General features: G+C 40.9%; 1 protein-coding gene across 2 annotated transcripts in view; it reads left to right on the top strand.

Moving 5' to 3' along the window:
- Positions 1–14,632, top strand: part of NCOR1 (nuclear receptor corepressor 1) — a 55,315-nt gene that overhangs the window by 3,436 nt on the left and 37,247 nt on the right. For both annotated transcript variants that reach the window (XM_066333437.1, XM_066333436.1), the window contains exons 2-5: positions 9,793–9,970; positions 11,231–11,367; positions 12,860–13,055; positions 14,015–14,197. In XM_066333437.1, coding sequence (XP_066189534.1) covers positions 9,863–9,970; positions 11,231–11,367; positions 12,860–13,055; positions 14,015–14,197 — 624 coding nt within the window. In that variant the 5' untranslated portion in view covers positions 9,793–9,862. The remainder of the gene's footprint in view (positions 1–9,792; positions 9,971–11,230; positions 11,368–12,859; positions 13,056–14,014; positions 14,198–14,632) is intronic.

The raw sequence follows: 14,632 nt of genomic DNA, 5'->3' as shown, positions 1-14,632 counted from the left end.
GAGCTGCAAAGAGCCCAGAGCATTCCCTGGCTGTGGGGCACTGAGCTCCACGTGGAACCTCTGCTGGGCTTCCTGGGCACAGCCCGGGGCTGCCTGGAGGAGCAAACGCTCTCCTGAAGGGATTAAAATGTGTTCACGTTTCAGGGAACACGTCTGACAAATGTGAATATAAATCAACTGTGAAACCGACTGATTCCTGTCCTGTTTGTCAATGTTACAGAGTTTACACAGGAGTTCATGACAAGTTCAAGTGCTGCTCAACAAATGAGGCAGGTATATGGTTTCAGATCAGCTGCACTCTTCACCTCATTAATAATATTTCGGGGCAAAAAAGATGAATTAGAGTAAGTCAAAAAATTGTATATACCCTATAGAGTTTTGTCTCATCAGGTTGATATATTTCAACTCATGTTCTGTTTTAATTTGATCTGAAATGCTGGATTTGCAGAGAAGGGGTGTTTGCAAAGTGGGAATTCTCCCATATAATCATTGTAACTTCATGATTTAGCCATCTTGGAATGTTAGATCCAGAACCTGTCATAATAAATGTCACTTACCTGTTCCATTGTAGCCATTATTTGTAGAGGTGCTGGTGTTTCTCGATGGTCTCCAATATCAGATTTAAACATATCTAGAACCTTGAAGTTCTGGGTTGGTTTTGGGTTTTGTTACTCCAGATTTAAAGGGTTATTTATACCATTCACACTTCAAGATCTCTTTTCATTCCCTGCCTTTTTCTATGGCTTGGAGGCTGTTGTGTGAGCCTCAGTTGAAGTTATATCTTTATATATTGTTGCATTTCCTGTAAAATAGAGTATCTTAAATGTAATCATAAATGCAGTAGCAATAAACTTTGTTTCCAGAAGGCGCTGGTGCATTTCCCGTGGAGTATCAGAGTGGACCAAGTTGTTGCTCTTAGATACAGTTAAACAAATGGTATTTTAGCCTTTCTGTATTTTTTAGTTAAAATCTAGACTTGATTTTATCTGAACCCAGTCAGCTGAGGGGAATTATGAGGCTGATACTTAGTTTGCCCTGACCCTTTCTTTATAAGTGTTTTCTCTTACAATCCATCACAGTTTGTGGATTTAGTCAGTACGGATTAGTCAAGTTATATTTCCTTTTCCAAACCAAAGCTGTTTTTAAAAGCTGTCACTGTAGATCCACTTTTGATAATCAATGAACTACAAGAAGGTCCTGGAAACTTAAAACTGTGACCACAGAATTTCTTGGCTGGTAGGTGACATCAAAAGCAGTTTCACCTGCAGGTGGATTAACAGTGAAGGAATAAATTCATGTGCAGGAGCTGTTCTTGAACTGTCTACACTTCCAGTCCAAAAAAGGAGAAGAAAAATTGTTGTTTTGAGAGAATATTTTCTGCCTAGTGTGTGATGCAAATGAAGTTTGAGGTACAGCTGTTTCTGTGTCACAGATGAAATGCGAGGAAAGAGGTGAATTGGAGCAAACCTCAGTGAGTTGTTGGACACTCGTGAGTGAGGATGAGTTGCTGGGGAAGCTTTTTTGCAGTTTTTACCTCTGTGGTTTGTGTAGCATCTCCTGAGTCTCTTGCCTGTGCACTGGAGGATGCCTAGGCTGGTTCCTGTTTCACAGTGCAGTTTTCAGGGTGAAGTTGGAATGCTCCAGTTGATGTTTCAGAACCAGTGGAATTACCCCTGTGGCAGGGATAGGGCCCTTCAATAGGGGTGAGAGGGATGTCTGGAATTTGGGAACTGCTGGAGTCACCTCAGAAAAAAGCTGTCTCCTCTTGAGAGTGTGAGTCCTTCCCTGTGCAGTGTTTGGGCTCTGTAGGGTTTGCTTTGGACATTCAGTTCTGGAGATTTGGGCTCTTTGGCTCATGAAGTCTTTTCATGGTGTGCTTTAACTGTGTGCTATTTGCCATATTGAGACAACCAGGAATCTGGTGTTCCTTGGAAAATGTTTTTAGGAGAGTAGCTATCTTTGTTTCTATGACATACTTTTAAAACAAGAAAACCTGCAATGTTTGTACCCTTCTCAGTTTTAAGTCATCGCTCTGTGGTATTTTTAGTCGAGGAAATGTCTACATCCTTAATTTCCAATTCTGAAGGGAGGACTTCCTCCTACCTCTTTTGGCTGGTTTTGGTGTTCTTGTGACCCTCCTTGGCAGAAGAGATCTGGAAAAGCTCCATGGCAGGGTGTAAGAGCTGTTCCTCATGAAAATCCAGGAGGAGCTTTTCTCCCTCAGGGATTGTCTGTGTCCCAGGATGTTACGTGGTAACTGGTGAGTGGATGCTGGAGATCTCAACTCTTATTGGCACTGGATGTGCTCAGCATTCCTCTATTTTTATTTTATTTTGGGTTTTTTTTGGTGGGCAAGTGGGTAATTGATCAGAAACTTCCAAAGATGTTAATGTGATCTTAGTTTTTCCTGTCATTTCCCCCGATAATGCTAAGTTTTGTATGGCCTGGGTCCTGAAATCAAGTGTTAGCAACTTTTCTTTAAGATCATAAATTACAGGAGGGATTAAAATAGAATTTCCAGGAGAAGAGAATCTTGTCAGCTGAATTTGATCAACCCCATTTTGGTAGAGCAGAAATTCTATTTGTATTTGTAGCAAAGGAGAGAGAGACAGAGAGAGAAAGAAACTATTATTTAAAGATGAAGCATAACAATGTGATCCTGAGATCTGGCAAGAGCTTGGATGCAAATTACATGTGTAAGGATGTAACCAATTTTCACCTTTGGAATGGCAACAAAAATTGCTTTGAATGACTCTTTAATACTTATTTATTATTTAGTGTTCCAAAACCTATTCCTTTAAGTACTTTAAGCAGCTGGTAACCTGTGAATGGGGAATCTTTTCCTATTAAAATGTGGAGTAGAAAAGCCTATTTTAATTTTTTTGGCTCCCTTGATGGAGATGGCAGAGTCTTCCTAGTATAGAGTTAATGTGACATCTTGAATTGACAGCTGTAATGCTCCTTAACTTGTGTCATGTCTGTAATTGGCTAAATTAAAGTTTACCATGTGTCATGGAGAATATGTCAGGCACTGAAGAGCCTGAGTTACTGCTTTGGATGTTCAGAAATAAGATTATATTGTACATTAATGGAAATTTCAGGGCATGAAACGGGTTGAATTCAGATGTTTAGGTTTTTTTAGCATCTATTTTTCAATACTCCTGTTGCTTGATTTATATGATGGTAATAATTAATGGAGAGAACGTTGTTCAGTGTTGGTAGTAAAACACAGACTCACAGATGTAGCTTTTTTACTGTATTTCTAGCAGGGATAGAAATAGTGACTTTTCCATCAATAACTTTGTGAATAGAGGGAGTGTGAGATTAAAGTTGTTGGGAATTTATGGTGTATTTGGGAATTGATGGTTCTGTCTGTCACAGAAGAAGAAAAGGCATTTGCACATGTGGAATTGTCATGGAAAATTCAGTAGTGAGTTGTTCTCAACTTGGAGAAGATACATTCATTGTTTCTGTTCATTCCAATAGCATATGTCCTTGTGCTTTGACTACAAGCATTTTAAGTGTTCTGCAGCATAAAACTGAGTGAAAAAAAAGATTAGAGAAAGTGTGGAAGAGGCCCTGAGCTTTGAGGATGATGCCTGTGTTCTGCAGAAATGGGAAGCACAGTACTCTGGGGCATATTTAAATGACCATTAGTCAAGTTGTCTTTAATTTTCATCTTGACCTTTGAACATTTTTTTTGCTCGTAGCACACACAGAATTTTTCATCTTTTGGAGGATGTGCCCTGCAGGTTTTCATACTTTGCAGTACATCTGTAAGCTTGGCCATTGTAGCTGGAACACAGGTCCTTCAGTTGTAAAGCACAGAATTATCTTAACTCTGCTCAGGCATCAACCTTCTGGTAGGTTCTTGAAGGAAAACCTTCTGTCTTTCAGGATTGTCCTGTCTATTGATCTTGTAGCTCACTTCCCATCTCATTCCATTCCCATCCCACCCCATCTCATCCCACCCCATTCCCATCCCACTTGGCAGAATTTTGCAGCCAGGCTTCAGGGTTGGCACAGATCAGTTTGGACCTGAAGTTCTTTTCTTTGTCACCAAGTTTTGCCATCTGTATAAATGTCATTTGACTTTGCTGTGGACACTGAGCAGTGACTGAAGGCTGGTGAGTGCTCTGGAAGTGTTTGGTGCTTTTTTAGGGAAGACTGTTAAATCAGTGTGAGCTTGCAGGCCTACTGGTAATGTTCTGAGCACAGGGATTTCAGCTGGGAGATGATATTCAGCTTGTACTGTGTCCAGTAATTCGAATAAATAACTTTTTTTGAATGGAATTGCACCTACTGAGCTATTTTTAGCCATCTGTCTTGAATGGGCACGTCAGTGTTTTCTGGTGTATGGCACATCCCCAGGATGCAAAGTTGATGTTTTTTGTTTGAGTGTTCGAACAGGTTAATGATTACCTGGTAAAACAAAATACTGCTGGGAAGATTTGCTTTGCAGAGCTAGCAATACACTGTTTTGGTTATGTGGCTCTTGACTTGTAATTTTGATTGGTTTTATGTGATTTGAAGCATTGTGTCTTGAGGGGCCTGTAATTCATGTTGCCTGGTCAGTGTGGTTGAATAGGCTGGTCCATAAATACAGCCTGATTTTGGTTTTTTCCATGAGGTAGTTTCATTACCTTTTTATGAAGTGAAATCACAGAAATAATTATTCACAAGTATTGTTATCATGCCTTGGATAAGGCCTTTCAAACCAACTGCTGAAACACTCCCTCCACTCTTCATTTTCTTGCCAGAGTAAACTTTGAATAAATATCCCTGAATTAATTTTGTGATTCATTGTAGATCCCCTGTGCAAGGCAGAGCCTCCCTTGCTCTGCCATGGGTTAGTTACATCAGAGCTCAATTTACTAAAGCTGCTGATTTAAAAACAAAATCCCCCAACTCGGGTTAGACTGTAATCTCATTCTTTGCACTCTTTATATCACACTTAGTTTGCTCAAAAACAAGATGAGGAAAATTCCCAAAAGGATGTGAAATTTAATTAGCAAATGTTGGTTAAGCACTTCAAGATGGCACGAAAATTACTCTAAATGCAGAAATGTCAGCTTGTTTTGGATAGCTGCAGGAAAACTGAGTTTCCCCATGAGACTGGTCTTTTATCCATGAAGGTAAGAGTTGGAGACAGGCTATTCCAGCAAGTGGAGCAGGTGACTGCCCTGCCCTGGCACAGCTGCTGTCAGGTCTGTGTGGCCACAGGGAAGGGGTTTGGGGAACTGGCCTGCTAAAAATAGTCTCAGTTTTTAACCTGCTGTGTTTTTCCAAGTGAAGAACTGCTTCGCTCAGGCAGCGCCTTCAAAGTGCTGCAAGAATCGAGTCTTATTTCTGATTCAGACTTTGACTATTTCCTGGGGAGTCTTTGATAGATTTTTTAACCTTTCTGTGACTCATTTTCCCACATGTCTGCTGAAGATAGTTTGTACTTCTGCTTCTGAAGCATTTTGAGTTCTGGAGATCAAGCTGAAATTACGCCGTGATTGTTGCCATTATAATACTCGGTTCCAAATTATTTCTAACTTACTCAAAATTCCCTGCATATGGTGAATGTAAGTGTGAACAGTAACTTTTAAAGAGAAATCTGAATTGGATCTGTTCAGTAGTTTGAGCTGGCTAAAGACAGAAATACCGTCATACCTTTAGAAATAAACATTGTTAAATCATTTCTTTGCCCGAGAAGCTCAAATTAACACAAGGCCAAGTGTCTCTTCATAGTTCCTGAATCCATTACTCTTGTCATTGCTTTTTCTCCCCTGTGTATCTTCACTTAACTGCTTTTTTTTTATTGTTTATTTTTTTATTTGCTTCTATGTATCCAGTAATTTCAATTTTTTTAATATTATCCATTTAATGCTACTGGGTTTGCCATCCATTTTTCTGTAGAGTCTGCAGTGTCAGTGAAATGGGGCATTATAACACAATATCTGGATTCTGAACTGCAAAACAAGAAGTATTTCTTTCTGCCCCTCCTAATTGTCAGTATTTGGTGAGACAGACAATTTGCCAGCCTGGTTGGCAGCTGTATGAAAGTATTCCTGACCCAGCTTTATCTTTGTGAGACACGAGGCAGAATTCCAAGTCTGTAACAGCTCTTCTAAACATTTATATATTTAACCTCTGACATTTGCAGAATAATATGAAAAGGTGCAAAAATACTTGTCTGAAAAAATGGAATCTTGCTGTCCCTGAGCTGGGTTGAAAGCTGATTTCTGGTGATGTAATTTATTAGGGATGCTGAAAATGGAGATGAGCAGCCTCTGTTCTGGCAGGGGAGAGGGGAGCAGTGCAAGGATCAGAGAGGCAGAGAGAGTTAATAAATAGTGAGGAACTTTCCAGGAGGATTCTGGTTGGCTTTGGGCAGAGCAAGAGGAGGTTTGTCATGACTAATGAAAGGATACAGCGGGGAGGAAAGCCCGGATGAGGTTGTTTACAGTCTGCACACACAGCTACAGTTTTATGCAAAAGGATGGCTGTATTTAAACATAATCTGGATGTATGGAAATTGGAGAGGTTACAGCAGGAAGCTGGCACTGCCCTGACTGCCCAGGAGCTGGATTGATGAAGAATAATCTGTGTCTGCTGCAAACGTGTGAGCAGATGCTGGAGAGAGAGAGAGAGAGGCAGATGCTTTTGGCTGACAGGTCGTAAGGTTGCCTGCAGAGAAATAGGAGTTGAAGTCAAGCACTTACATCCACAATTGCAGAATTAAGGTAGTAAGATAGGGAGAAATGAGCAGAATATTGGTGGTGATTCTACTGGCAAAAATTAAGAAAAAAATCCCTCCCCTTCCAGCAGAGAGGATAAACAAGCTCGTGCTGTAGGAGCCTGGCAGATAAGGGGGTCTGCAGGGCTCAGAGGGGGTCAGATCAGGAGGGTGTGCAGGCACGTGAATGCATCTGCAACAGGAAAAGGAGGCGTAGAGAGAGGGAATATTGTACTTCAGTGTCATTTTACTTTGTACTCCAGGGTTGATTTTATCTTGAAACAAATGAGATCCCATGCAGCATCCCCATCCTTTAGTCCCCACCCTGTAATTGCCAATATGTGAGCACGTGTTTTCCTCTGCTGTTGCCCCCTTATCTCTGCTGCTGTTTTGCCAAGTTCTCTCAGGGAGGAGGAAAAATGATCCCCCACTTCTGATAACTTCATGTTCTCTTTTTTTTTTCTCTCTGTGCTTCTCACTTCTCATATTGATCATGATTGTAATCTCTAATGCTCCCTGTTGCCTTCCTCTGCTGGCAACTGTGATTTATTCCCCTTTTAAAAAAATCCACTATGAACATGATCACACTTGCAGTTTTCAATAGGAAAATCATGAGATTCAGTGTTGTTCTATGCATTATGTAAAACTTGGAGTTATCAGGGGGCTCAGGTTGACATTTTTGGATGGATGCAGGATGCTCATTCTTGTACTCCATGCCCTCTTCTCTCATCTTTCCATGTCCAGTGCAGAATCTGGAGAGAAGGTCAGGCCCTCTCACTGCAGTTGGTTGTGAAAGATTTCAAAATCGACCTAATCAACCTAACACCGTGTCCACTGAAGTTCTTGTGAATGGAGAAATGGCGTTTACAGCATCATAGAAAGTGAGCGTGGCTTGAACTTTCAGCACCTGAGTTAATGATCAACTTGTGAGTTTGACTGAATATTGTGGGAATGAGGAGCAGATGTAACTTGACAGAGAGAAACTAGGCAGGACCTTCAGCCGTGCAGTGGTTGGCCTAGATTTGTGTTTGATTTTCAAGTGGTTGCTCTCCTGATCCCCTCTGCATCCCCAGGTTCTCCAAATCTCTCCACATGAAGCTGCTGAGGGAGCACAGGTTGGGGCATCAGCAATTAATCAAACTGAGATTTGTACTTCCATAACCTTAAAGTGTTTGAGCATCTTCGTACCACGGAGCCAGTTCATTTATTGATGAATGTGCCCCAGCCTGTGACAGGAGGAGTTATCCCATCAGTAGACACTGGATTGAGCTGGAAAAGCTCAATTGGAAAAGCTTTGTGCCACAGCTTTTATTCCTGTGAAAGTCCACGTAAGAAATGAGAACCAGTGGTTTTCTTTTGGCTGGGGCAGGAGTTGAGGGGTGCTGTGCAGTGCTCAGGGACAGCTCTCTGCTCTCACAATGTGTGCAGCTGAACCTGCTGGCTTTGTGACACTGTGCCTTGATTAAATGGAAATCATATGACTCAGAGCCATTAGACCATCACATACTAGGTAAAGCTGTGCTCTAATGAATGCAGTGTGAATGATGAAGTATAATAAATGTTAATGGTGAAGCATTCTCTTACAGCTTGTCACTTGGATATGAATTATAGGTACTATAATAGATGTATAGCTACTATAAAGCACACTACTAGTGATCTGTATTATTGCTTTGGAAGAGAAACTGTTGTCTTTTTCTTTGATTTTTCATAGCTGAAAATCAGGTTTAAGAGGTAAATGTAAATTTGTTTCATTATTCTGGTAGGCTGACAGGTAAAGCTTTGTTTGATGGAGAGTTAAGGAGGAAAAATCACTTGACCAGAACAGAAATGATAAAATAGGTCAGATATACTTTGAAATCTGTTTGCATAGCTTGCTCTTTGCTGAGCTGGTTTTGTCTATTGACTGATAATGGAAAATGCAGTTCAGAAGTGTAACTTTATAGGTGATGTCTGTGAAGTGCTGTGGGTTAATGTGCTGTGAAATGTAGCCATTGAGGCAGAGATCAACAGTTTATTTGAAGGTCTGATATGTCTGCTGGGCTCTGGGCAACAGGTTGAGAATTTGCTTCACATCTGATAGAATTCTGGATCTAATAGACAGGCTTCCAGGATTACATCTTTTGAGCTATCAGAGAAAAATATTTTCTCTTGAAAATACATTTATGTGCCATATTTTTGCTTCGAGCCATAACTTACCTGCTGAAAACACTGATGGGGGAGCAGAGTTGAATCAGTTTATTTGGATCTTTAGCAGCTGGAACTTTACCCAGCCTCAGGCATGCTCAGACTTTGATAGGGAACTTGCCTGGATTTCTGCAGTATTTAAAATCTTTCCCCAGTCAGTTTGCAGTTCAGTGTTTGCTCTCCATCTGCAGCTGGAGAATGCAGTAGAGGCAAAGTAGTCATTGATTGTCAACTAAGCAGAATTGTTTCAGGGCTTTGTAGTATATTCAGTTTCTGGCATCCTGTAGGAGCCAAACTATGCTGGCATTTGAAGCAGAGCTGGTTTTCTGCTTTGTGAGTGCCTTTTTTACTGACTGCTTGAGCTAAGCTGCTGTTGGATGGTGATGGCATTCAGGGCCTGTCTAACGCACTGGGATTTAATGAACTGTAGGTGACACTGAGTGCAGCCCGAAGACTACCTGGATCTGAAAGTCAGCAACAGTTCATGGAATCCAAAAACTTCATAGAAGAAACCGAAGTGAACTTCACGTTGTGCTAAGGAAATGGACTGTAAATGCAGAATCCAGCTATAGACTTAAAAGCTCTTTAAAATTTATTTAAAGTGACCTACTTTTCTTGTCAAATTCTAACTCAACTGGTAACTGGTAAAAGGATGTATTCCGACAATATAATCCTCAAATCTTTGTGTAGACAATGCTGACACGTCTCATTTCGAGCTCATTTAAGACCCGTTAACATGTTTCAGACTGGAATAACCTATTAAATAAATACATCAGGAAAAAGCTTTTACTGGTAATGGTTGTTTTGCTTAGGTGACTATGGCTGTAATGTATTGTGAGTACATCTGGTACTTCAGTGCTTATCAGCGATCTTTTTCCCTTTAGGCGGTTTCCTAGAAACATGATTGCTCGCTGGTCTTGATCTCACAGCTTTGTGGAGACTCCTTCCCTGATAATGTCAAGTTCAGGCTACCCTCCGAACCAAGGAGCTTTCAGCACGGAGCAGAGCCGGTACCCGCCCCACTCTGTGCAGTACACCTTCCCCAGCACCCGCCACCAGCAGGTAAGGGGACACCCCAGGGCCTGGCCTCTGGCCAGCCTGCGCTTCAAGCGTTTGCCCTGCCAAAAAGGGATTATTTCTGCTTTTTAAACTAAGACAACACGAGTTGTTCGCCTTTGAAAACACATCCATGTGCCCTGCTGGGGAGAGCTGCTGCCAGTCTGCTTGATTAAATACTTGTGGGGTGGCTTCTTCTGTTTTACTTTGCCTTCCTTGTCCTTATTAATCTAAACATCGTGGTTTTATCATTGATTTCTCATGGTTTGAATAAATTCAGTAGGGGTTGTGTTCCTAAACTTCTGTTGTAGTATTGGGCTAGAATCTCCGTAAGTTAAATGTGGTACTTGTCAGAATTCTGTGCAAGGTGGAGAATGTGTAAAAACTTGTGTTATGCTGCTTTTTTTTCCCTGAAGCAGCTGTACCAGTGCTGCCAGCTGAGTTCTGCTGGCCAGAATGGGAGTAAAGGATTTCTAAGGATATCCTGCTTGCTCATTTCTGCCAAACTTTTATTCTGCCATCCTGTGTGTGTGCTGTGGAGGACCAGCTGTTGGCTTTACAACAGTCCAGGTTTTCCTCATTTTAATGACATTCTCCTCCTGCTGCAGATACTTCTGATGTTTTCTTCTACTTCCATGTTAGCAAAAGGAAATTCAAAAACTGAAGCTTTTTGGCTTGCTCTGTGTTTATTTTTAGATAATTTATGAAAACTGAATCTCATGGGTAATGATCTATTACATGTCTTGTAGAGCTTCTCTCTGGTTAGTACCAGCTGCATATAATTTTTAAAAGCAAGTGGTTGATCACACAAAAATACAAATAAATAATCTTATACCTCACTTTGTAAATGGTATCAATTGGAAAATGCATCTTGTGTGACTCATAGTTCTGATTAATAGTGTCTGATATAAAAATGTCTTGAGGTGGTAACAAAAGAAATTGCCTCGAGGTTGCTCTCATTTTACCACTTTGCAGTTGGATGTGCAAGGCTGATTTTAAAGGATATTTTTTAAAGGCTATTCATCTGCTTGCTGCTGACTCATCTGTGTTTTGTTAGAAGTTGTTAATAAATTAGGTGGAATTCCTAGTATAAATATTTAGTCTCTTTAAAGTTTACTTAAATCTCGGAACTGCCATTTCCGAACATTCCTTTTTTTTGGAGCTGGAATAAGACCTGATCGATCTGGTGTTACTCTGATATCTTTGGAAATGCTGGTGGTCACTGCATGCTTTTGTTCCCATTAACACGGGAGGTGTTTCCCTCAGGAGTTTGCCGTTCCCGACTATCGCTCGTCTCACCTGGAGGTCAGTCAGGCCACGCAGCTCCTGCAGCAGCAGCAGCAGCAGCAGCAGCTCCGGCGCAGGCCCTCGCTGCTCTCCGAGTTCCACCCGGGCTCTGACAGGTGAGGAGGCTGAGCTGCAGGGCTGTGAGCAGTGCTCCAGTGTTCTGGGGTTACCTGGGGACACGCAGGGTGGACAGCAGCAGTGACTCAGGCGATGGAGTTCACTTTCAGTTTGCCGGTATCTCCCTCCTCAGTAGAACGGGTCACTGCCTGGGGGGTGATCAGTGTGCTTTAAATCATTGCTTGTACTGCTGGGGGGTTCAGGGAGGTTTTCAGACAGTGTCAAGCATTCCTTGGAATGAGCACTCAATTTCTCATTGAACACTGAATGTTCTCTGAACATCAAATTCAGAGATTAAAATCCCACTACGGATCAGAATAATATCAACTGGATTGTTGTAATAATTGCAGCAGGAACATGATTTTGTTTAGAGGAGAGATTAAAATATGATTTATGCACTCCTTTCTTTAGTGTGTTAGGCTGCCGGTGTGTTAGTGCCTGTAACAACCTTCTCTTTTCTTGCACTCACTGCTTGCAAAAACCTTCTTTTGCCTTGGACTCTTAGTGAATATATCTGCTAGGAGCAACTTTATATGCAGGATTACTGCTGGAGGTTTATTTTGGCTATAACTGGCCGATCTGGTTCTGAACAAATACCCATGATGAATGTTATGTAAATACTGGTCTGGCTTAAAATCTCATTAGGATATTCCCAGAAATAACTTGATGATAGTGAAATCTGGAGCTTCCATATTGCCTTCATCTTGTGTCAGCAAAATGTCAGTAAGGCTCTGTTCTAATGCTGAGAATCACAGCAGCTTTTAGAGTTCTCAAAAATTGAGTTTATAGCAGTAGTAAATCACACCCCACCCCCCCAGACTGTAAATTTGTAAAAGCTTATTTGGTAGTTCTGGCAAACTGCAGGAAACTGCTGCTGTCATCTCTTCAGTGGCACTTCATAGGAAGATGTTGAAGCATATGAGGGTTTTTATGGACATCCTGTGCACTGCACTGGGAGTAGCAAGTGATAACTGTTGAGCATTTTTCTGAGAAGGAGGAGTCTTTAAATGACTCATGGATTGAATCAATGACTGCTTCTGTCACAGAGTAGCATTTTAGTAAAGATCAAGTTCCAAACAGACTCATGGCTCATCTCAAGCGTTCTGTGTATATTTAAAAATTATTTGGCTGCAGAAATTCAATAATGGAGCTGTTGTGGCCATCTTCAGTGGAATATAGTACTGTGTTTTTCTCATGGATTTTCAGTGTGTTTATAATTTGAATCAGAGCTTTGATTTGAATGATATCCTTGTAGAAGTGCTGAGTTTCTTTAAGGTTGTGTAATGAGGATTTAATTGGAGATTCGAGTTCTCTTTCTCTTTTCCAATGGTTTTTAACGGTTGTATTTTTGAAGATCGTACTTAAAAACATTCATCTGCTTTACCCTTTAGAAGGAGCTTCAGCAAATTGCATCTCCTTTAAAACTGAGAAGTGTTGAGGATTTTTCTCGCATCAAAAATGCATGTTTTAACAGTTTATTCCTCTGTATAGGCCTCAGGAAAGGAGGACTGGATATGAGCAGCAGTTCCATCCAGGCCCATCTCAGACAGATCATGATTCACTGGAATCAAAGCGACCACGTCTTGAACAAGTGTCTGATTCCCATTTCCAGCGTGTCAGTGCAGCCACTGTCTTACCTTTAGTGCATCCTCTGCAGGAAGGGTTGAGATCTGCAGATATTAAGAAGGTAAAGCCATTTGCTGTTACACTGCTGAAGATGTAACTTTTTGTGTTGCCGTGAGCTAATTAGATTTTTTTTCTATTAGGTAATTTTTTTGTTTGTTTAGATTCTTCCTTTAATCCCAAACATTTACTTTTACACATTATCAGGAGCTGTGATCATGAGTCAGTGTTACTCTCTTACAGTCTGACTCAAACACAGTAAATAGACTGGAATTCTGAGTTGCCACTACTCTTAAGTCACTCAAGTCTCAGTTGTGGAATGATTGTAGCATAGTGCATGAAACATTTCTGGTTTTCAACTGAAAGCTGCTGGCAAGTGCATGCAAGTCCATTTTTTCCTGTAATTAACATTGGGACTGAATAGTCAAAGTACTTCCTTCCACCCCCTTTTCCCTTTTAAGCATTTGAAATGAATCTGCTTATTTACATAACACTAATTATACTTGTCAATGTCTCATTTTGGCTAAATCTAGGACAGTCTAGTTTGGGGTGGGTATTTTCTATTTTAGGTATTGAATATTAAAGCTAAATTCAAGAGAACTTTACATTTATAACCACAACTAACTCCAGACGTACTTTATCAGGTTGGTTATGATTATCTTCAAGAATATCCTCCTCAGTATAGGTGCAGAGTATTGAGGAGTGGCTCTCAAATAACCCTTCTTTTAAAAATAAAAGTTACTATTTGCATTCATGAAAATGTATTTTAAAAGGAAGGCATTTGGGTCTTATTTCACTTTCAAGATAAATATTGCACTATGGTGTTTAAAAAAAACCCCAACTTTGACGTGACAGTATCATGAAAGACTTAGAGCATTATGAAAACTTTAACTGACTTCTCAACAGAGATGTAGATAACTGGAAATTGTTGTTAATTCCTGGGTGTTTGGTTACTGAGCACTCATTCCCAAGTTATGACTGATCTCCTCTCTATCTCCCCTCCATCTCCTGTCCCCATGGAAGGACCCAGCTTTTGGAGGAAAGCATGAGGGACCATCTTCTCCAATTTCTGGTCAGCCTTGTGGGGAGGACCAAAATGCTTCACCTTCCAAGCTGTCCAAGGAAGAATTGATACAGAGCATGGACCGTGTAGATCGTGAAATCGCGAAAGTGGAACAGCAAATCCTGAAACTGAAGAAAAAGCAAGTAAGCACAGCAGGCACTGCTCTTGTTTCCTGCCCGTGAAAGAGGTGTGGAAAAACCTCATTTGGTGATGGTGACTTTTTTGGTTACATGAATCAGATGAAGAAGTTGAAAAGGGAAGGTTATGTGTACGATTTTATTTTAAATAAGTTGGACATCACGTGCTTTTAAAGGTTTTTGAAAGCAGGAGAAAGCCACATAGGAACAGCAGCAGTAGATGGTTTATATTTGAAACTGCTGTGAAGCAAGGGCACTGTGACTGTAATTTCAGCTTCAGAGCTGCCTGCTGGCTGAGGGGAGGATCATCTTTCTTCTTTCATAGTCTGTGCAAGGGGAGAATCCCTTGCCTGCATCTCCAAAACCAGAGCTTGTACAAAAGTCCTGGATTATCTGCTTTCCCAGGGGCAGGAGATCCCAACATCTGGAGCTAAGGTCAAC

The sequence above is a fragment of the Sylvia atricapilla genome, chromosome 20, assembly GCF_009819655.1.
Source record: "Sylvia atricapilla isolate bSylAtr1 chromosome 20, bSylAtr1.pri, whole genome shotgun sequence".
NCBI lineage: Eukaryota > Metazoa > Chordata > Aves > Passeriformes > Sylviidae > Sylvia > Sylvia atricapilla.
The sequence above is the reverse complement of the archived record's forward strand: the minus strand, read 5'-3'. Positions and strand labels throughout refer to the sequence as shown.